The sequence below is a fragment of the Balaenoptera borealis genome (assembly GCF_965194805.1).
Source record: "Balaenoptera borealis genome assembly, chromosome: 8".
Taxonomy (NCBI): Eukaryota; Metazoa; Chordata; class Mammalia; order Artiodactyla; family Balaenopteridae; genus Balaenoptera; species Balaenoptera borealis.
Window position 1 is genome coordinate 15101056 of NC_138865.1, and position 22451 is coordinate 15123506.

At 48.6% G+C, this 22451-nt stretch overlaps 1 protein-coding gene across 1 annotated transcript in view; it reads left to right on the forward strand.

Annotated features, from left to right (window-relative positions):
• LOXL2 (lysyl oxidase like 2) overlaps positions 1–22451 on the forward strand; it is a 104663-nt gene that overhangs the window by 59424 nt on the left and 22788 nt on the right. Inside the window, exons 5-7 of the mRNA XM_082401959.1 lie at positions 549–771; positions 4147–4330; positions 11690–11841. Coding sequence (XP_082258085.1) covers positions 549–771; positions 4147–4330; positions 11690–11841 — 559 coding nt within the window. The remainder of the gene's footprint in view (positions 1–548; positions 772–4146; positions 4331–11689; positions 11842–22451) is intronic.

Consider the following 22451-nt stretch of genomic DNA (forward strand, 5'->3'; position numbering starts at 1 on the left):
TATAATATTGGGTTGGCCAAAAATTTCGTTTGGGTTTTTCCATAACATCTTGTCTTTTTCTGTCTGACTTACTTCACTTAGTGTGATAATCTCTAGGTCCATCCATGTTGCTGCAAATGGCAATATTTCTTTCTTTTTTTATGGCTCATATTCCATTGTATTTGTCTCTCTTAGATCCCTTTCTGCATTTTGTATTTGTAGGCTTTAGTATTATCTCACTACAATCAGTTAGTCCCTTGTCTTCTAGAATGTGAGCTTCCTGGGGGCAGGAGGCCACCACTGCCCTTCCGGGTCCTGCTCCCCAGTGCCCATCACAGGCCCAGCATGACCAAGGGCTCAGTGAGTGCTGGCAGATGCACCCTGCAGAGCTGTGTCTGGAGTAGGACTGAACCCTAAGAGCAGGGACCGTGCCTCTCTGGTTCCACCACCAGATCCCCAGCAGCTGGCACAATGGCTGACCCCGGGCAGGGGTCCAATGCCCACTTGTGGAAGAGGGAGGCGTGGGCACCATGATGCCTTGGTCACCTGCCCCGTCTTACCTTCTGCAGAATGTTTGCCGCCCGCAAGAAGCAGCGCTATTGGCCATTCTCCATGGAGTGCACAGGCATGGAGGCCCACATCTCCAGCTGCAAGCTGGGCCCTCAGGTGTCGCTGGACCCCGTAAAGAATGTCACCTGTGAGAATGGGCTGCCGGCCGTGGTGAGTTGTGTGCCTGGCCAGGTCTTCAGCCCTGATGGACCTTCAAGATTCCGGAAAGCCTACAAGCCAGAGGTGAGGATGGGGCAGGTGATTTGGCCACTTGGCACCTGAGGGGGAGGGCTGGTGGTTAAGGGAGCAGAGAGGGACCCCCAAGAGAAAGCAAGGAAATGCAGACCACTTTTCTAGAGGGCAGGAAGGCAGAGGACACCTGTCAGGGCCAGCCTCTCCGATAGATGCCACCTCTAGGGTGTGACAAGAAGCTGAGCCCCTGCCCCTAATCATTAGCACCCCTACCTGTCCTTCCACTGCTGCTCTGTTCTGAGGCCAGTGTCCCCTTTGCGGGGGACAGATACACTGGAGAGGAACATGCCTCATTACTGATGTCACAGGCTCCGTGTGCTATCTGTGGACCAGCATGAAGGGTGGGAGTGGCCACCTGGGGCTCCTGCACAATTCCTAGAGGAATCAAGCATCCTGGACCCTTTGGAAACACAATCCAACCGTCAAAAGCACGTGAGATCAGCAACTTTCCAACAAGTTTTGGTTTATTCTGCAACAGAAAGGGTAACAATTTTTAAAAGCTGTCACTGTGATAGTAAATGGAAACGTGCCATCACCACGTCTGTGTTATCTGTACCCGTTATCACGTTATACGTTTGTGAACCAGCCAGTGTGTGTGCGTGTGGGTGTATTCAAGGGATGTCAATGTACGTCTGTTCACGTCAATTACATCCCCACTTCAACTGACTGATTCCTTAGGACAAGCGAACTATCCCAACCATTGGCAGGCTTGACACTTCCTCTGAAGACGAGAAAGTGCACTCTTCTGTCTTCCCTTGAAAATCATTAGGCAGCTTTTCTATTTCCTACGCTCCTCTTTTCATATATCCACAAAAGGTCTCTGTGATTTGCATACTCTGGAAACTGCTAATACGGGCCGGTGGGTGGGAAGAGCGCCTGGGAAGAGGAGAGGGATGGGTAGGAAAGAGAGCTAATCACTTAGTAGGGATTGATTCCCTGTATCAGACGAAACCTAATTACTTGGGAATCGGTCCCCTGGGCCAGGACAGGTTCCAAGTCAGCTCTGATCGCATTAGGGGTAAGACGAGAGAGTAAACTCTGATGGGGGCAGATGGTGTGTCAGGCGGGTCCGGGTGGGGGGGGTGAAGTGGAGGGCAGGAGTCGCAACCCCTCCCCAAGCCGAGGCAGCCTCATTCTGTGTCTACTGTCCCTTCTCCATGTCTCTCCCCCTGTCTACCCCCTCTGCCCTCTCCAATCTCTCCTCTCCGTCAACATCTAATGACCTGCTCTTGGACAGGGGCTGATAACACTCATCCACTGGAAACGAGAAACCTGGGCAGGAGCCGATAAGCCACACTGGGTGCCCCCTCCCAGGCTGGGGTGGCATATTTGGACAAAAGAAGAACCCTTAAACAAAAGGAGTGAAGTGAACACAGCAAGCCCAGGCATCAACCGGAGGGTGTGGGAACTCTTTGGGGTGTCTTCCTGGCACTTCCGGCTGGCAGCCAGCCCTGTCCCCCTCCATCCCCACCAGGGCCACCAAGCTGCACAGACCTGACCGCACATCACACGTGTGCAGCAAGGCCACACAGGCACGCCTGCAGCCCCTCACTCCCCGCCTCTGCCGCGTGACTTGACAGCCACATCCTTTCTACAGCCTCAGCCTGAGCCTCTGAGCTTTCCTCATGTGTCATCCAGAATACCAGGTCCTACTGTTCTGGAATTCCTCTGTGTGGTTGAAAGCAAAGGAATCAAGTTCATACCAAACCAATTCAAAAAAAAAGAGCAAGCAAGGCTTACATCACATTTTCCCTTGGTTTCTTTCTTTCCTCCAGGGCCAGCTGACTCTGCCTGGCCTCTGCCAGATAGGGTAGGGTTATCTGGGACTCTGCCTTACGCTTGAGTCACGGATGGTCCGCTCCATGGGAAGGGGACCCTGACATCCAGCTAGAGAGCTTGGGAAAGGAAATGGGGGAAGGGAGAGGTCACGGTTCTACAACTGTCAGGGGCTGGGGCCAGCAATTGTATTTGTCATGTTTTCTAAAGCTAGACTAAAGTTTCTTGAAGCCAGTGTGGGTTTTGCACCCCTCCCTGTCCCTCTTTTCTTCTCCCTCTCATGCCAGGGTCTGTCCCTGAGGTCTGTAAATCTGGGTGGGGACCTTGGCTGGAGGATGGAGACACAAGCTCTTGTTGGATGCCTTGGCCCTCGAGATGACTGCTGTATGTTAATGCTTGAAAAACACCACCTCCAACCAGAGCTGCCTCGTTCAGACCATCCGTGGGTGGGAGGAAGGGAGTCCGGGGCTGAGGACTGCACAGGCCAGAGCAGAACAATGACTCTGGTCTGATCCAGCACACATAGAAGGGCTGCACAGTCACCCCTTACTCCTTCTGTGTTGAATCAAATGGCATCAGCAATAACTCAGAGCCTCACAGCCTTCTGAGTTCCCCACCCCAGCACACACACACACACACATACACACACACACATGCACACACACACACATGCACAGAAACGGATGCAAAGCAGGGTATGTGGGTGGAGTCAAACGACCCGTCTCCCATCTTGAAAGGTGTAATCCAACGGGATTAAGATGCTGGTGGAGAGTAGGTCTTACTCCTGTGCAATTAAATAAGCCCCATAAGGTGATTAAGGCTTCCAGGCTGTCAGTGAGCAAGTAGGCGTAACTAAACTATAACCACCTACTCTCTCTGCTTATCTGGTGGGGCTGCGTCTTCTGAAGAGTTGGGCTGATCTGGACGTGGAGTAGAATCGGGGTGGCAGGAGCTGGAGTGGTGACTGGTCATGAGCCCAGCTGCAGGACCGATGTTGGACGTAACCAGTGGGAGGCTCCCCATCCCCTTGCCACGGCCAATCTCCAAGTCTTGGCCGCCTCAGGGGGTCCCCGCCCTCTCACTCTCTGTCTTCTCTCTCCTGCCTCTCATCTGCCTGCAGAGCAGGATCCTTGCGGTGTGGTCCGTTTAGCGCCCTGGAATCTCCCCCGGGGCTAGACCACAGCACTCTGTTACGAGCAGGATAGAATTATGATCCATTTGGAATCTGCAGACTTTGGGGGTAGGAGCTTCTTTCTGTAGCTCTGAAGCTTGAGGTTCTGGAGTGAGGGGGTGGAGGGAAGTGTTGGCGTTAAGGCCCTCGAGCAAGTATGGGGTGGGGTGCTGGGCTGATGAGGGTCCCTGATGGGCTCCCCAGTGGTCCAGGACGAAAGGTCCACGAGAAGGCTGCAAAGGGAGCGCACGGCAGAGCCGACCATGCAGAGTGAGCATGCGTTCCTCCCCACCCCTTCGGGGGGCGCACGCACAGATCAAGCGCTGTCAGCTCCTAGCTTGGTGCCCGGGTTTGGAGCGGGGAGGGGTTGGGAAAGGAGGGGAGTGAGCTGCACTCAGCAGGACCATGTGTCTCTTCAGCAACCCCTGGTGCGGTTGAGAGGAGGTGCCAACGTCGGGGAGGGCCGCGTGGAGGTGCTCAAGAACGGAGAATGGGGTACCGTCTGCGACGACAAGTGGGACCTGGTGTCCGCCAGCGTGGTCTGCAGAGAGCTGGGCTTCGGGAGCGCCAAAGAGGCCATCACAGGCTCCCGGCTGGGGCAAGGTAAGGCATGGGGAGGAGGTTCTGTGGCCTCTCTTCACGGAAAGTGTCACATAAGGGAGCCCAGCCGGGGCTGGCTGGCCTCATCCTTTCCAGGCTCTTCTTGCTTTGCCTCCTCCCTCCAGCAGCTGCTGCTCTATTAGACAATCCCAGGCCTCTCCCCAGGCAGTTGGAGCTGGAAGGGCCTTAGGGAATACTGAGTGCCCATTTTATGGATTTGGAAGCTGAGACCCAGAGAAGGAAGTAAACGACCAAGATGAGACAACATATTAGCACCCAATGGATATTCTAATGGAGGTCTACCCAACTCCTAACCCAGTGCTCCCCACAGCCCCACTGAGAAAACTGGAATTTCCAGGTCCTTCCCCCAGGAGAAGACCTCAGAATTCATGAGGCTATGGACCACCCCGGGCACAAAAGAATCCTGAATGTCATCTTACTTTTCCACCCTGAGTTAGCACCACAAACATTCTGTCCCTGCCGCCGGAGACTGGGAACAGGATGCGCTGCTCCCAGTGTCATGAGATGCTAACAAAAGAAGAGGCCTGGTTTTTATTAAGTGTCTCAAACAAATCTTTCCTTTGAGCAAAGCACAAGAGTATAGGAGGCTTTCAAGCAGGTCACCCTGTTGAGAGGAGTGTTGTAAACATGACATGGCAACACAACAGATAACTTCCCCTCCTGACCCCCATGAAGACCACTGCTCTGGGCCAGCCCTGGTCCTGCAGAGGGTGGAGTCTTTGCCCCAAACAGACTCTGCAGCCCAGCGAGCGTCCAGCCCCCCCGCCCCAGGGGGACTTTGTGTGTTGAGCAAAGGAAACCAGTCATCTGCAGGAATCTTTTCAGTGTCGACCCCCGGGGAGGCTGCTGCAGACCGGGGGCTGCCGTGGTGGGGAGGGGGTGGGGAGGGAGGAGAGTGGGCTGCAGACGAGGGTGGGCCGTCCTATCCCATGAGGAGAGGATGCTTCCACACTGTCAGAAATAACACCACCGCCCCACAGAAAGGAGTGTGGTGAGGTCATTGGCCCCAACCTGGAGGGAATAATAGCCCAGTGGACCCGAGAGACAGTCTTGGAATCATAGATGGCGCTGCTACAGAAGAACTCAGAGGTCATCTCGTCCAACAGATGAGGAATCTGAGGCTCTGGAGAGCGATCCGGAGGTCACACCTATAGTTAGTGGCAGAGAAAGATTGAAACTCAATTCTTCTAACTCTCAGCTGTGGGCTTCTCCCTTCTACCCACCCGTCTCAGCCCGCTCACATTCAGAGTATCTCGACCTCCAATCCCTGCAAGCGTCCTGGGGTCTCCTGAAGTTTGAGGGCCTAGCGTGGGCTAGAACGTTGCTTCGTGCCAGCTGTCAGTGACCCCAGTGACGATCTTTCTCCTCCCCTGTTGTGGTGAGCTCTTTGCGGTTCCCTTGGATCTCGAATATTCCCACAGTCCATTGTACTAATTGGCTAATGTGTTGGTTTGTGGTCTCCCCAGGCCTACAGGACAAAGACCACTCATCCTGAGGAAGAAACAAGCACTGGATGACATAAACATTCCATTTATCATGGGCGTGTGCTATTTGACCTAATTATTTCACTGCCCAGAGCAGCCAAAGTTTTCCCAGGGCCCACGGGACTCTGGGAGAAAGAGACATTTGGCATTTTCAGTGCTGTCCTTGAAAGAACCATTGGATGATTTATCATCTTCTGCCACGTTGGCCAGGTCAACTCTGGTAGGCAGAAAGGGAAAAGTCCACATTTGCTGTCAAGCCACCGAGCAGCCAGGGTCCATCCTCAGCCCTGCCTCTAGCTGGTGGACCAAGTGACCACACCCACAGCGAGGGTAGTGAAAGGGCAAGGGCTGAGGGGCGGGCAGTCTGCGTCCTGGCCCTGGCCCTGCCACCTACATGCTCGGTGAGCTTGAGCAACCAACCTTCTGGGTCTCAGATCCTTCACTGGATTCACGGTGTCTGAGGTTCTGTCTGTCCAGCCTCCTGGGATTCTGAGACCTGCTCTTATCACCAGCATGGATGTTAGGTCAGAGTCAGGCACTGTGCTTTGTGTGCTGAGATCCCCTGTACACATCTGAACTCCAGCTGTCTGTTCACACACCTGGCTCCCACCACGCCTGCCTCATAGTGCTCTGGAGACATTCGTTTTATCAAGAATGAATGAATGAGGGACTTCCCTGGCAGTCCAGGGGTTAGGACTCCACGCTTCCACTGCAGGGGGCACGGGTTGGATCCCTGGTCGGGGAACTAAAAGATCCCACAAGCCTCGCGGTGTGGCCAACAACAAAGAAAAGGAATGAATGAATGAATTAGTTCCAGTTGCATAAGTAGTGTGAGCTGAACAAACACTTGGTAAAGAAGTGCCAGCACTCCAGACCCACGCTGTCCAACAGACATATAATGTGAGCCACATATGTAATGTTAACATTTTCTAGTAGCCACGTAAAGAACAAATAAAAAGAAACAGGTGAACTTCATTTTAATAATCTATTTTCCTTAATATTATATATAATATTTCCAAAATATTATGATTTCAACATGTAATCAATATAAATGCTCTTGATGAGATAGTTCACAGGTAGGGTACTGACTCTCTGAAATGCAGGATGCGTTTTGCACTTACAGCCCATCTGGGTCTGGACTGGCCACATGCCAAGTGCTCGGCGAGGTGGCAGCTGCTGCGCTGGATGGGGCAGCTCCAGAGCAGTGCCTTTCAGACCCTTTTGCTTGAAACCGCCCATCAGAAATACTGACAGCACGTGCAAGTAAAGCCGAAACATAAGTCTCTGGAAACAATGCTTACCTTTTTAACATGCAAAACACTGTGCGTTGTCCTAGTCTATTCTACTGTGATCTTCAAAATCTGATGGCAACCTGCAGAGTTGTTTGTGGGTCCCAAGTCCATAACATTGTTCTAGCATTGGGCTTCTCCCCAACATCCTGCTCCTGCCCCAGGCCTGTGGTCACCAGGGCCAGGGTTTGCACATGAGGGAAGAGCAAGGCCAAGGTGAAGGTGGGGGAGGCATCATGACTGGGAGGAATTCAGAGGACAGTACAGAACCCAGGAGGAGGGGAAAGCTGGAGTCAGGATGCAGCAGGTCAAACCCAGCTTGACAAAAGGAGCCAAGAGCCCAGAGACACCACTGGACGAGGGCTGGGCTGGACACCCAGGCCAGTGTCCTTCAGCGACACCTCACACCCTGCCCAACCCACCGCAGAACTGGGTGGTGTGGGGAAGAGGGTAAGAAACCCTGGTCCTCCCACCTCTGTGCTCTGCCCTGGTGTGCCACGAATGTGCATGCTTCAGGAAAGTGGGCCCTGCCCTCTGGGGCCTCATCCCCAGATGTCTGAGACAGCCACAGATGTTGGTTTACATAAGTTAGGCCAGAAGGAGACTAACCAGTTGTTAGTTGGAGTCTAAAGCGTGTTAGGCCCTTGCGTGAATCTTTTTTCTCCTGTCCAGTCCTGTAGTCTAGCAATCCGTACGCGTTCATTGAGTACTGTTTGGGCTGGAGCCTGGAACAGAGAATTCATTTATTCCACAAACATTTATAGTAATGGTTTCTGCTCTCCAGGAGGTCACATCAAGTGAGAGAAATAAGAAATAACCCCAATCAAAGCACTTTTACACTAACAAGTAGGTGATGGTATATAAGAAATAATCCTGATAATAATTCTTACTATTTACTGAGTCCCTGGTAACTTGACATACTTGGTCTCATTCAGTCCTAATAATCCCAACCGTGCAAGATAGATATTGTCATTGCCCTTTACAGATGAGGAAAGTGGAGTTCCTAAAGGTTCCATCACTGCCCAAGGAGACACAGGCTGCATCCACTCTCAGGCTGAGCGCCCAGCTCCATTGCCTTGTGAGCCAGGGAGGGGCGTAAAAAGTAAATGCTGCAGACGAGGGTGAGGTTGTTCAAGCTGAGCCACAAAGGAGGAAGGACTCACAGTGATCCTTGAAGGCAGGCCTCTGCTTAGATGGGCAGAAAGGAGGAGGGGTTCCAGGGGGCAGGAGGCAGAGGCAGCACCCCTAGATGAAGGGGAACATAAGCGCTTCCAACAGCTCAGCTCTTTCCCACAGCAACCCTCTGCTCTTTTCCAGCTGAGGGTTTCCTCTCCTGACTCTCCTGAATGAGCTTCAGAAACTCAGGAAGATCGTGCTGTGGGGTCAGACTGCCTGGTTTGAATACTGGTTCCTCCATCAGCCCAGTTACTTCATCTTTGGTCCCCTGTGGGGACCATTTTGTTGGGGTTATTAAATGAGTTAATATAAACAATGTGTTTAGGACAGAATCCAACACATAGTGAGTGCTCAATAAATATTAGGTACCATCTCCATCACCATAATCATCGTAATCATCATCATCACCATCATCATCATCACCATCACCACCACCACCAACACCATCATCATTACCACCAGTACCGTCATCATTGCCATTATCACCATCACCATCACCACCATCATCACCACCACCACCAACACCATCATCATTACCACCAGTACCATCATCACTGTCATCATTGCCATTATCACCATCATCACCATCATCACCATCATCATCATCATCACCATCACCATCACCACCATCATCACCACCACCACCAACACCATCATCATTACCACCAGTACCATCATCACTGTCATCATTGCCATTATCACCATCATCACCATCATTGCCATCATCATCATCATCATCATCATCACCACCACCATCATCATCACCACCACCACCAACACCATCATCTTTACCACCAGTACCATCATCACTGTCATCATTGCCATTATCGCCATCATCACTATTCTCACAATCATCAAACAAGCCACTGCTCTAACTGGATACTCAAATCCAAGGTTGCTCTGTGTTTCTGAGCCCATCTTAATTCATGAGCTGTGGCCCTGCTTGCTTCAGAGTCTCTGTTTGGGATCTGTATTTTGCATAGCCTTTCCGCTCTGAGTCCTTGGATATTTCCAGCCATAGTGACTGATGTGTTTTTATAAGTTTTATAAAATTCCAAGGAATTGGAAGCTTCATCATTTATGAATTTCCAAGGAAACGGAAACTTGGCTCTTACCTATTACAGTGGGTTGCTCCTGGAAGTTAATTTTTGGGCTCAGTGAGCCTAGATACCAGGTGTCTCCAGAAACCAAGAGCCAAGGGTCCCTCCTTTGGACTCCAAAGCACAGGAAGTCACCTCCATCTTTCTCATTTACCACATGATATTACAAGTCTTTGTGTAAGTAAGTGTCTGCCTCCCCCAGGCACTAACTGTGAGCTTGTCATGGCAGGGCCTGCCTTGATTCCTCTGTGAGTCCCCAACACCTGGCACAGAGGCTGACATCAGCAGGCACTTAGTGAAGTCAAGGACATCCATCCAGATGCTGCTTGCAACACTTCCTATTTGCCAGGCTCTTGTTGGGAATTCACAAGGCACACAGACATAGTGCCTGCCCTCATGGGACCTCCAACCCAGTGGGGAAGCAGACAGACGTTGAACAGGGAGGCACTTGAGTGCAGTGTGAAGCAAAGCGCTCAGTGGAGGCTACCCGAGGGGACCCAGCTTAGATGCGGCTCAGAAAGGTTGTGCCATCAAAGCTGAGCCCTGAAGGATGAGCAGGAGTTCGCTGCTGAGGAGAGGGAGGAAGAAAGTCCAGGCAGAGGGAAATGCTTGGCTCAGTGGAACAGCCAAAGGGAGACTGGTGTGGCCGAGCTGGGGAGGTGCAGGCAGAGCTGGAACGCTAAGTGGAGGCCTATCCCTGGTTGGACCATCTGGGGACTGTGGATTTTACCCTGAAGTGCAGTGAGAAGCCATCACAGGGATTTAAGACAGGGGGTGACGTGATTCAATGTGCATTAAAAAATCTCTTGGGCTGTGCGTGGCAAATATTTTGGACTAAGAAAGCCGGAGGGAGACTAGAGACTATTCCATTCGTCCTACTGGGAGATGACAGGGTTGGACTAGTGTCGTGGTGGCAGAAGTGAAAAGCACTGAGATTTGGGGGGAGCGAACAGAACATGGTGAAGGATTGCTTGCCTGTGATAAAGGAGGAGGAGGTGGTGCTTCCGGGTTCTGGTGAGAACGGCCAGGTGGATGGAGGTGCCACTCCCTGAGATGGGGCGGTGCGGGCGGAAAAACAGATTGGAGAAGGCCCTCCTGCTGGAATTAGAAAGGACAAAAGCAGATGAGTCTTTCAAGAAGTTTGCCCTGAAGGGGAGGAAAGTGACAGGCCAGAGGGAGGTGTAGGGTCAGGGGAGGGTCGTTGTAAACATGGGAGATTTTAGCATGTTTGGGTGCTGGGGGACCGACCCGAACCAGAGGGGGATGGTGAGAATCAGGAGAGACAGGGGAACGCAGGGCAAGACAGGGTCCAAGGCGGGCTTCGAGGCAGTCAGGAGCTCCCGGAAAGAACTGGACTTGGGTCCATCTTGATGGGCTAGACAGAGGAGAGGTGGGTCTGTGAGCTGAGCTGAGCTGAATGCTGGACAGACAGAATTCCCTCTCCCCAGCAGTGGGAGGTTCCCCCCTTGTCATTCCCGGTGCCTGTAAGGGAAGCTTCCCGCATGCACCCTAGAGGTCCTTGCTGAACGTCTTCCGTCTGCCCTTACAGCTCCACTCTCCACCTTGCCCACATGGTCCAGGGTCCTGGGAGGCAGACTTGGGTGTGGCCAGCTGAGAGCCCTGGGGGAGACTGGAGGTGGGGAGAGTGGAGGGACCAGGTCTTTATTCTCCTTGTGGGCCACTGTGTCCCTCCACCGAGGGTAACGGCTCTTCAAAGGTGGCCTCCCCACATGGCTTTTTTGCTCTCCTGGGCCAGATATTGGCACCCTCCCTTTACTCCTGCAGGCCTGGGGGTGGCCTCTGTGCCCCAGGGTTATCAGCCCACAAGTACTGGGCTATCCACTGTGATTTTGTGATTTCCCCACGCTCTGTCCATACCTTTATTTTTAAAATCTCTTTCTCTAACTCAGATCATCCAATTTGAGAATGCCATCTCTTTCCTGCAGGGAGCCTGACCACACAGCGACAGTCACCCCTTTCAGATTCATCAGTGCCTGGAATGTTGTCCCGTAGTCCAACCCCTTTATTTCAGTGAGAAAACGATATTCAGAGAGGCTGAGTGAGTTGGTCAAGGTCACACAAGTTAGTAGCAACTTTTGTTTCTTCTCATGGAAGAAATGATTCCCAAGACAAGAAAAAATTCTCTCCAGGTAGAAGAGGCCTGGGTCATCGAGCTGATTATAGGAGGTGGTTGGGAGGGTTTTGAGGATGGGAGAGGCATGTTCTTATTGTCTGGAACTTTCTTTCCCATCCGAGAAGCTTTCATAGCCTCTGTGCATTTTCCATCCCCAGGGATAGGACCCATCCACCTCAATGAAATCGAGTGCACCGGGAACGAGAAGTCCATCATAGACTGCAAGTTCAATGCTGAGTCTCAGGGCTGCAACCATGAAGAAGATGCTGGTGTGAGATGTAACATCCCTGCCATGGGCTTCCAGAAAAGGGTAAGGAGCCCGGACACCCAGAGGGAACTGTGTTCTATTTTGGTCACTGAAGCCCCAGAAAATGTAGACCAGGTGGCCTCAGGCTAAAGCTTTCCAACAGGTAGTCGTAGGGTGCTCTGATGATGAGCTCAGAAAGTTGTCAGGCTCTGCTGCTCTCACTGTTGGTGACCGTCACCTGGCCTTGGTGGAGGAGCCAAATGAAAAGACACATGGATAAGCTCTACTGGCCTTACTGGCAGATGTTGGGGATCCACTGTGCGCCACGCCCTGCACTGGGGCTGGACATACAGGGTGATTGTAACTCAATCCTTCCTGCGAGGGATTCAAAGTCTACAGCATCTGTGGTGCCCTTGGCAAAAGCCCTTTCCAAGAACTCAGAGGAACCACATTACAGCAGGTCTGCAAATCACACAGATCTAAGCACAATACAGGTAATATCTGGGGACTGAAGACTGTATTTTGGCTTCCAGAGGGAAAGAAAAGGGAACCTTTACAGGGTTATGTCCGAGACACATCCCTCCCTTCCTGAGATGGGGTCTCTAAAAACCTGCATCGTGTCCCCTCGTGTGGGTGACCTTTCCCACAGGGGTAGCCAACAGGATGAACTCCTCTTTGCCAGGAGGTCGTCTATCCAATCCTATAAAAAGGCCCAGTAAACCCTATTTAATGCTCTTCACTAAACTGTGAATTTGGTACAGGGCTGGCACATTGGAAGAACTTCTTGAAGGCTTATTTTTAAAATGAGCAAATGCAGACACATCAGGGTACAGAATGGCTCCCCAGCCAGGTGCCTGCTCTGACAGTGATTCTTGACCTTGGCACCAGCATGTCAAAGGCACTACTGAACTGGTCAGCCACAACAGTTCACCGCCCAATGGGGCCAAAAATGTGAACCCAACAGCCCTCAGCCAAGCCAGGCATTTGCTTGGGGGTGAGCAGGAGCGTGGGCCACAGCCCCACAGCTGCAAGGAGGGCTTGCCACCTGTAATTGCTGAGCAGCCTTCCAAGAAAGCCATAACAGAGCTATCAAAGCTGACGTGCCAAGAGTCCCAGTATGCTGGGGCACCATTCTCTTCAGACAGATTGGACTTGGGTGGAATGGGGTTTTCAACCCAAAGGAAAGACCTACACCAAAGAAAGTGAAGTTTTCCAGAAGGGTTTTATGGTGGGTGGAGCTGAGCTTGCCCATGTGCCCGGTCATGCCAGTGGGGGCACCACACTCCCAGCACAAACAGCCCTCACCCTTTCATGGGCCCTCTAGGCTCTAAAAGATGAGCCCTTGCTCAAGCATAGGGCGTGGGAGAGTTTTACGCCTGGATCTGCCATTTCTATCCCCCGGGAAGGAAAAGAAGGATGTCACCTCTGAAAGAAATCCCTGTGGGCTGTATGAGCCGTCTCCCATGGCAGTGGGCCAGGCTTCTGCGGGGCCTGCCTTGGGGCTCCCAAGGACATTGGTAACACCGCTGAGCAGAAAAATCAAGACTCCCAAGCTTTATCACTGTGTTAGTTTGCTGGGGCTGCCATAGCAAAGTACCACAGGCTGGGTGGCTTAAACAGTAAAAATTTATATTCTCATAGTCTGGAGGCTGGAAGTCCAAGATCAAGGTGTCGGCAGGGTTGGTTTCTCTTGAGGCCTCTCCCCTTGGCTTGTAGACGGCCGCCTTCTCACTGTGTCCTCACATGGCCTTTCCTCTGTACACACACATCCCTGGTGTCTCTTTCTCTTCTAAGGAAACCAGTCCTATTGGATTAGGGCCCATCCATATGATCTCATTTAACCTTAGTTACCTCTTGAAAGGCCCTATCTCCAAGTGAGTCACATTTGAACTAACATGGGGGTTAGGGCTTCAGCATATGAATTTGGGGGGGGACACAAGTCAGTTCATAGCAATCATGCACTAGCTGATTCCTTAATTAATCTCTTTAAGGTTTCAGTTTCTCCTCAGAAAATAAAGAGGTGAGAGAGGTGATTCCTAGCTTCCCTTCCAGCCTGCATTTCATTAGGAAATTGACTTTTCTATTGAATGACTAATAAAACTCAGAGACTTGGAACCAGGTGGTTTTGTCCATCCAGCCACAGCAGAGCTGCGTTTCTTTCATTGCTGGGGTGAGACGCCAAGGCAGGGAGGCTCTGGGACTGGCAGGTGGGTTTACCAGGCGAGCTAATCCACGCAGGGGCCCTGGCACCTTTGCTGACCTCTAGCTCCCCTCTGAACTGTGAGCCTGGCCCTGACTGGGTAGCAGGACCAAGCCCACATGTGGAATGTGAGTTGTAGAATGCCCCTGCTTGCTTTCATGTTAACATCTGGGTTGTGTTACCTCGCTTCCTACCCGCCACCTCCAAAAATAGGTGTGGGACTGGTGAACCACAACGTTATCAAAACACAGGGCGGCCTCGCCATGCCCCACTGGCTGGAAGTGGGTGTTTTGTTTTCCCTATTCATGCTCAGAAAACTTCAGCTGCCTGCACTTCACTCCCTTCTTTCAAACCCCATACTGCTGCCACCAAGAATCAAGGGAATAGGAAAAAAGAAATGCCTTGGGTTGTTTTAAAAAAAACAGTGGAGGAGGATTGACCTCTCCTGGCATCCTTGAAGGGTAATGAGGTGGAGAGGGTGCAGGCCAGAGGCTCCTGGTTGACCCCGAGGCCTCTTGGGGTTCCACCAATGCTGGTAGAGTCAGAGCATTGAGCCTGACTTCCAGAATGGGGCACCCAGGAGGGGGGCCCTGGAAATAGAGAACTATGTCCTGGGCTGAGTTTGAACTTCATGGCTGGCCTCTTTTGTTCCCTCCAGAGTTTTCTAGAAAATGAGAAAAGGCCCCCAATGCATCTTGAGGTGCCTGGATTCCTCCTGGAGTGATGGAACCCTGCTCCCTGTTACGGAGGCTGCTCCAGGATTGCTTAGCCTTGGACGCACGGCCACAGCTTGGAGCTTTGGGAAGTGCTTCAAGGAGAAGCCCCAGCTCCCCACTGGTGATCCCGAGTTTTCCTTGCCCCAGAGTCAGTGTGCAGGCACATTCTTCAGCCAGAGCCTATCAGACTTCTGTTGGCTCTAGAACCTAGGACAGGAACACATGGCCAACAAACTTTGGCTGCACAGGCAGTGGAGGACAAAGGACAGGGACCCTCCCAGAGAGAGCGCTTGAGACAGGAGCCTTCACACTGAGACTTAATCTTGGGGCCCCACTGCTCTCTGGTAGTGGGACAAAGTGTGAACTGTGGGTTCTTTAGGCTCCCCCATCTTCATCTTTCACTGACCTTGGGGCAACAAAATGAAGTCAGTTTTGGGGGGCAGTGGCCTATGAAGGGGGTAGCGGAGGTAGCTATCAGCCCCCAGTGCAGTCAGTAAGACAGGGCACAGTCCGTAGGGAGATAAAAAATAATGATAAACCCAATTAAAAGTCATTCTGCTTTTTTTTTTTTGAATTTTTGAATTTTATTTTATTTTTTGTACAGCACGTTCTTATTAGTTACCCATTTTATACATATTAGTGTATATATGTCAGTCCCAATCTCCTCACCCCGCCCCACCATTCCCCCACCTTGGTGTCCATACGTTTGTTTTCTACATCTGTGTCTCTATTTCTGCCTTGCAAACCAGTTCATCTGTACCATTTTTCTGAGTTCCACATATATGCGTTAGTAGACAATATTTGTTTTTCTCTTTCTGACTTACTTCATTCTGTATGACAGTCTCTAGATCCATCCACGTCTCTACAAATGACCCAATTTCGTTCCTTTTTATGGCTGTGTAATAGTCCATTGTATATATGTACCACATCTTCTTTATCCATTCATCTGTTGATGGGCATGTAGGTTGCTTCCATGACCTGGCTATTGTAAATAGTGCTGCAATGAACATTGGGATGCATGTGTCTTGCTGAATTATGGTTTCCTCTGGGTATATGCCCAGTAGTGGGATTGCTGGGTCATATGGTAATTCTATTTTTAGTTTTCTAATGACCCTCCATACTGTTCTCCATAGTGGCTGTATCAATTTACATTTGCACCGACAGTGCAAGAGGGTTCCCTTTTCTCCACATCCTCTCCAGCATTTGTTGTTTGTAGATTTTCTAACGATGCCCATAATAACTGGTGTGAGGTGATACCTCATTGTAGTTTTGATTTGTATTTCTCTAATAATTAGTGGTGTTGAGCATCTTTTCATGTGCTTCTTGGCCATCTGTATGTCTTCTTTAGAGAAATGTCTATTTAGGTCTTCTGCCCATTTTTTGATTGGGTTGTTTGGTTTTTTAATATTGAGCTGCATGAGCTGTTTATGTATTTTGGAGATTAATCCTTTGTCCGTTGATTCGTTTGCAAATATTTTCTCCCATTCTGAGGGTTGTCTTTTCACCTTCTTTACAGTTTCCTTTGCTTTGCAAAAACTTTTAAGTTTCATTAGGTCCCATTTGTTTATTTTTGTTTTTACTTCCATTACTCTAGGAGGTGGATCAAAAAAGATCTTGCTGTGATTTATGTCAAAGAATGTTCTTCCTATGTTTTCCTCTAAGAGTTTTATAGTGTCCAGTCTTACATTTAGGTCTCTAATCCATTTTGAGTTTATTTTTGTGTATGGTGTTAGGGAGCATACACAAAATTTCATTCTTTTACATGTAGCTGTCCAGCTTTTCCCAGCACCACTTATTGAAGAGACTGTCTTTTCTCCATTGTATATCCTTGCCTCCTTTGTCATAGATTAGTTGACCATAAGTGTGTGGGTTTATCTCTGGGCTTTCTATCCTGTTCCATTGATCTATATTTCTGTTTTTGTGCCAGTACCATATTGTCTTGATTACGGTAGTTTTGTAGTATAGTCTGAAGTCAGGGAGTCTGATTCCTCCAGCTCCGTTTTTCTCCCTCAAGGCTGCTTTGGCTATTCGGGGTCTTTTGTGTCTCCATACAAATTTCAAGATTTTTTGTTCTAGTTCTGTAAAAAATGTCATTGGTAATTTGATAAGGATTGCATTGAATGTGTAGATTGCTTTGGATAGTATAGTCATTTTCACAATATTGATTCTTCCAATCCAGGAACATGGTATATCTCTCCATCTGTTTATATCATCTTTAATTTCTTTCATCAGTGTCTTATAGTTTTCTGCACACAAGTCTTTTGTCTCCCTAGGTAGGTTTATTCCTAGGTATTTTATTCTTTTTGTTGCAATGGTAAATGGGAGTGTTTCCTTAATTTCTCTTTCAGATTTTTCATCATTAGTGTATAGGAATGCAAGAGATTTCTGTGCATTAATTTTGTATCCTGCAACTTTACCAAATTCATTGATTAGCTCTAGTAGTTTTCTGGTGGCATCTTTAGGATTCTCTATATATAGTATCATGTCATCTGCACACAGTGACAGTTTTACTTCTTCTTTTCCAAATTGTATTCCTTTTATTTCTTTCCTTCTCTGATTGCCATGGCTAGGACTTCCAAAACTATGTTGAATAATAGTGGCTATAATGGATGTCCTTGTCTGGTTCCTGATCTTCGAGGAAATGCTTCCAGTTTTTCACCATTGAGAATGGTGTTTGCTGTGGGTTTGTCATATATGGCCTTTATTATGTTGAGGGAGGTTCCCTCTATGCCCACTTTCTGGAGAGTTTTTATCATAAATGGGTGTTGAATTTTGTCAAAAGCTTTTTCTGCATGTACTGAGATGATCATATGGGTTTTATTCTTCCATTTGTTAATATGGTATATCACATTGATTGATTTGCATATATTGAAGAATCCTTGCATCCCTGGGATAAATCCCACTTGATCATGGTGTATAATCCTTTTAATGTGTTGTTGGATTCTGTTTGCTAGTATTTTGGTGAGGATTTTTGCATCTTTGTTCATCAGTGATACTGGTCTGTAATTTTCTTTTTTTGTAGTGTCTTTGTCTGGTTTTGGTATCAGGGTGATGGTGGCCTCATACAGTGAGTTTGGGAGTTTTCCTTCCTCTGCAATTCTTTGGAAGCATTTGAGAAGGATGGGTGCTAGCTCTTCTCTAAATGTTTGATAGAATTCAACTGTGAAGCCATCTGGTCCTGGACTTTTGTTTGTTGGAAGATTTTTAATCACAGTTTCAATTTCATTACTTGTGATTGGTCTGTTCATATTTTCTATTTCTTCCTGGTTCAGTCTTGGAAGGTTATAACTTTCTAAGAATTTGTCCATTTCTTCCAGGTTGTCCATTTTATTGGCATAGAGTTGCTTGTAGTAGTCTCTTAGGATGCTTTGTATTTCTGAGGTGTCTGTTGTAACTTCTCCTTTTTCATTTCTAATTTTATTGATTTGAGTCCTTTCCCTCTTTTTCTTGATGAGTCTGGCTAATGGTTTATCAATTTTGTTTACCTTCTCAAAGAACCAGCTTTTAGTTTTATTGATCTTTGCTATTGTTTTCTTTGTTGCTATTTCATTTATTTCTGCTCTGATATTTATGATTACTTTCCTTCTACTAACTTTGGGTTTTGTTTGTTCTTCTTTCTCTAGTTCCTTTACGTGTAAGGTTAGATTGTTTATTTGAGATTTTTCTTGTTTCTTGAGATAGGCTTGTATTGCTGTAAACTTCCCCTTAGAACTGCTTTTGCTGCATCCCATAGGTTTTGGATCGTCGTGTTTTCATTGTCATTTGTCTCTAGGTATTTTTGATTTCCTCTTTGATTTCTTCAGTGATCTCTTGGTTATTTAGTAACGTATTGTTTAGCCTCCATGTGTTTATGTTTTTTACGTATTTTTCCCTATAATTCATTTCTAATCTCATAGCATTGTGGTCAGAGAAGATGCTTCATACGATTTCAATTTTCTTAAATTTACTGAGGCTTGATTTGTGACCCGAGATGTGATCTATCCTGGAGAATGTTCTGTGCGCACTTGAGAAGAAAGTGTAATCTGCTGTTTTTGGATGGAATGTCCTCTAAATATCAATTAAATCTGTCTGGTCTATTGTGTCACTTAAAGCTTGTTTTTCCTTATTAATTTTCTGTCTGGATGATCTGTCCATTGGTGTAAGTGAGGTGTTACAGTCCCCCACTATTACTGTGTTACTGTCGATTTCCCCTTTTATGGCTGTTAGCAGTTGCCTTATGTATTGAGGTGCTCCTATGTTGGGTGCATGTATATTTATAATTGTTATATCTTCTTCTTGGATTGATCCCTTGATCATTATGTAGTGTCCTTCCTTGTCTCTTGTAACATTCTTTATTTTAAAATCTATTTTATCTGATATGAGTACTGCTACTCCAGCTTTCTTTTGATTTCCATTTGCATGGAATATCTTTTTCCATCCCCTCACTTTCAGTCTGTATGTGTCCCTAGGTCTGAAGTGTGTTTCTTGTAGACAGCATATATATGGGTCTTGTTTCTGTATCCATTCAGCAAGCCTGTGTCTTTTGGTTGGAGCATTGAATCCATTCACGTTTAAGGTAATTATCGATATGTATGTTCCTATTACCATTTTCTTAATTGTTATGGGTTTGTTTTTGTAGGTCCTTTTCTTCTCTTGTGTTTCCCACTTAGTGAAGTTCCTTTTGCATTTGTTGAAGAGCTGGTTTGGTGGTGCTGAATTCTCTTAGCTTTTGCTTGTCTGTAAAGCTTTTGATTTCTCCGTGGAATCTAAATGAGATCCTTGTGGGGTAGAGTAATCTTGGTTGTAGGTTCTTCCCTTTCATCACTTTAAATATATCATGCCACTCCCTTCTGGCTTGTAGAGTTTCTGCTGAGAAATCAGCTGTTAACCTTAAGGGAGTTACCTTGTATGTTATTTGTTGTTTTTCCCTTGCTGCTTTCAATAATTTTTCTTTGTCTTTAATTTCTGTCAGTTTGATTGCTATGTGTCTCGGCATGTTTCTCCGTGGGTTTATCCTGTATGGGACTCTCTGCGCTTCCTGGACTTGGGTGGCTATTTCCTTTCCCATGTTAGGGAAGTTTTCGACTATAATCTCTTCAAATATTTTCTCACGTCCTTTCTCTCTCTCTTCTCCTTAAGGGACCCCTATAATGTGAATGTTGTTGCGTTTAATGTTGTCCCAGAGGTCTCTTAGGCTGTCTTCATTTCTTTTCATTCTTTTTTTTTTTTATTCTGTTCCGCGGCAGTGAATTCCACCATTCTGTCTCCAGGTCACTTATCTGTTCTTCTGCCTCAGTTATTCTGCTGTTGATTCCTTCTAGTGTATTTTTCATTTCAGTTATTGTATTGTTCATCTCTGTTTGTTCTTTAATTCTTCTAGGTGTTTGTTTTTTTAATTCTTCTAGGTCTTTGTTAAACATTTCTTGCATCTTCTCGATCTTTGCCTCCATGCTTTTTCCAAGGTCCTGGATCATCTTCACTATCATTATTCTGAATTCTTTTTCTGTAAGGTTTCCTGTCTCTGCTTCATTTAGTTGTTTTTCTGGGGTTTTATCTTGTTCCTTCATCTGGTACATAGCCGTCTGCCTTTTCATCTTGTCTATATTTCTGTGAATGTGGTTTTTGTTCCACAGGCTGCAGGATTGTAGTTCTTCTTGCTTCTGCTGTCTGCCCTCTGGTGGATGAGGCTATCTAAGAGGCTTGTGCAAGTTTGCTGATGGGAGGGACTGGCGGTGGGTAGAGCTGACTGTTGCTCTGGTGGGAAGAGCTCAGTAAAACTTTAATCTGCTTGTCTGCTAATGGGTGGGGCTGGGTTCCCTCCCTGTTTGTTGTTTGGCCTGAGGCGACCCAACACTGGAGCCTACACAGCTCTTTGGTGGGCCTAATGGTGGACTCTGGGAGGGCTTACACCAAGGAGTACTTCCCAGAACTTCTGCTGCCAGTGTCCTTGTCCTCAGAGTGAGACAGAGCCACCCCCCTGCCTCTGCACGAGACCCTCCAACTCTAGCAGTTAGGTCTGGTTCAGTCTCCTATGGGGTCACCGCTCCTTTCCCTGGGTCCCGATGTGCACACTACTTTGTGTGTGCCCTCCAAGAGTGAAGTCTCTGTTTCCCCCAGTCCTGTCAAAGTCCTGCAATCAAGTCCCGCTAGACTTTGAAGTCTGAATCCCTAGGAATTCCTCCTCCCGTTACCGGACCCCCGGGTTGGGAAGCCTGACGTGGGGCTCAGAACCTTAACTCCAGTGGGTGGACTTCTGTGGTATAATTGTTCGCAAGTTTGTGGTCACCCATCCAGCAGTTATGGGATTTGATTTTATTGTGATTGCGCCCCTCCTACCATCTCAATGGGGCTTCTCCTTTGTCTTTGGATGTGGGGTATCTTTTTTGGTGAGATACAGCGTCTTCCTGTCGATGATTGTTCAGCAGTTAGTTGTGATTCCGGTGCTCTCAGAAGAGGGAGTGAGAGCACATCCTTCTACTCTGCCATCTTGAACCGATCGCCATTCTGCTTTTAATCATCACCGCCCACTGGCGTTCCAAACTTCAGTGCCAACCTGGCCCACGGGAGGGGTCCTCACTCACGGCCTCCACCTCCCCAGGGTGCGCCCCTGTGCTGGCCTGCAGCTCCACCAGGCTCTGCGGTGAGATTCTAGAAACCACACCGAGGGGAAGGGGAAAGGACTTGGACCTCCCAAAGAGAAGGGAGGCTCCAGGCTCCTAAATCAGGACACAAGCTGTTAGAGGGCTCAGCCCGAGGCCTAGAGGAGAGGCCTGCAGTCGCCATCACGTCCCCACTGTCTGTCTATCCAGGACACAGAGTGTCCTCGGGCCAGAAGGCCGGAGACTCAGGGGGCCAGGCGGGTCGGGAGAGGGGACATGCGTGGGGTGCTGGCAGACTGCTCCTTGCCAAGGCTGTAGCCGCTCAGAGGTGACCGGAGTTGGCTTTCACAAGGCACAAAATTAGGTGCCTTAGTGAGTATCCTAAACCTTAGGGCTCAGTCTGACCCCAGTGGACAGGAAAAGCCTCAGAACATAAGCCCAGGCTCCAGGGCCCCAACCTCCCAGCAGGAGTGCTCCATCCTCTAACCTGAGTGTGAGTCGGTCCTCAGTTCTGGCTTGGTGGTCCCTGCTTTGGGACAAAAGCATCCCTGGAGAAGGGGGCTTATGTGCATGGTTTGGAGGTGGTCTAGCATGGTAGTTAAGAGACACTTACTGTATCTGAGACTCTACTTTCTCATCTGTGAAATTTGGATGACATGGTACTGCTGCCTCCTAGGGGTGCTGTGAGGAACGAATGTCCATAAAGAGCTTGCACAGGGCCTGAGACACGTTAAGTGTTCTGAAAGTCTGCCTGTGAATTTCCCAGCACTGAGCATTGGGCCTGTCATATAGTAAAAGCTCAATAAATACCGGATGAATGAATGGATCCTGTGAATTATGCACAATTCATTTCATCTCTCGGGAGGTGCCAGCATTACCGGCAGAGTTCAGTAAGCACATAAAGGAAGTATATGGTAAAATACAGGCCTTTATTAGGTCTCAAATAAGCAGAGGGGATGGCTTGAAGTTACCTCTAGAGACATCCCGGATGGGTTGAAGGCGCACCCTGTCCAAGGGCTGCTGGCCTTCCCCTGCATGTTGGAGCTGGGTGACTCGCCTCCTGCTGAGGTTCAGGCCCTTCTAGGACTTTCTTGATGGCTCTGCCCATCTTATCTGTTTGTGTTTTTACATAGATCCAAAGATATGTTAGTCATGGCTGATGTACAATGCATATCCAGT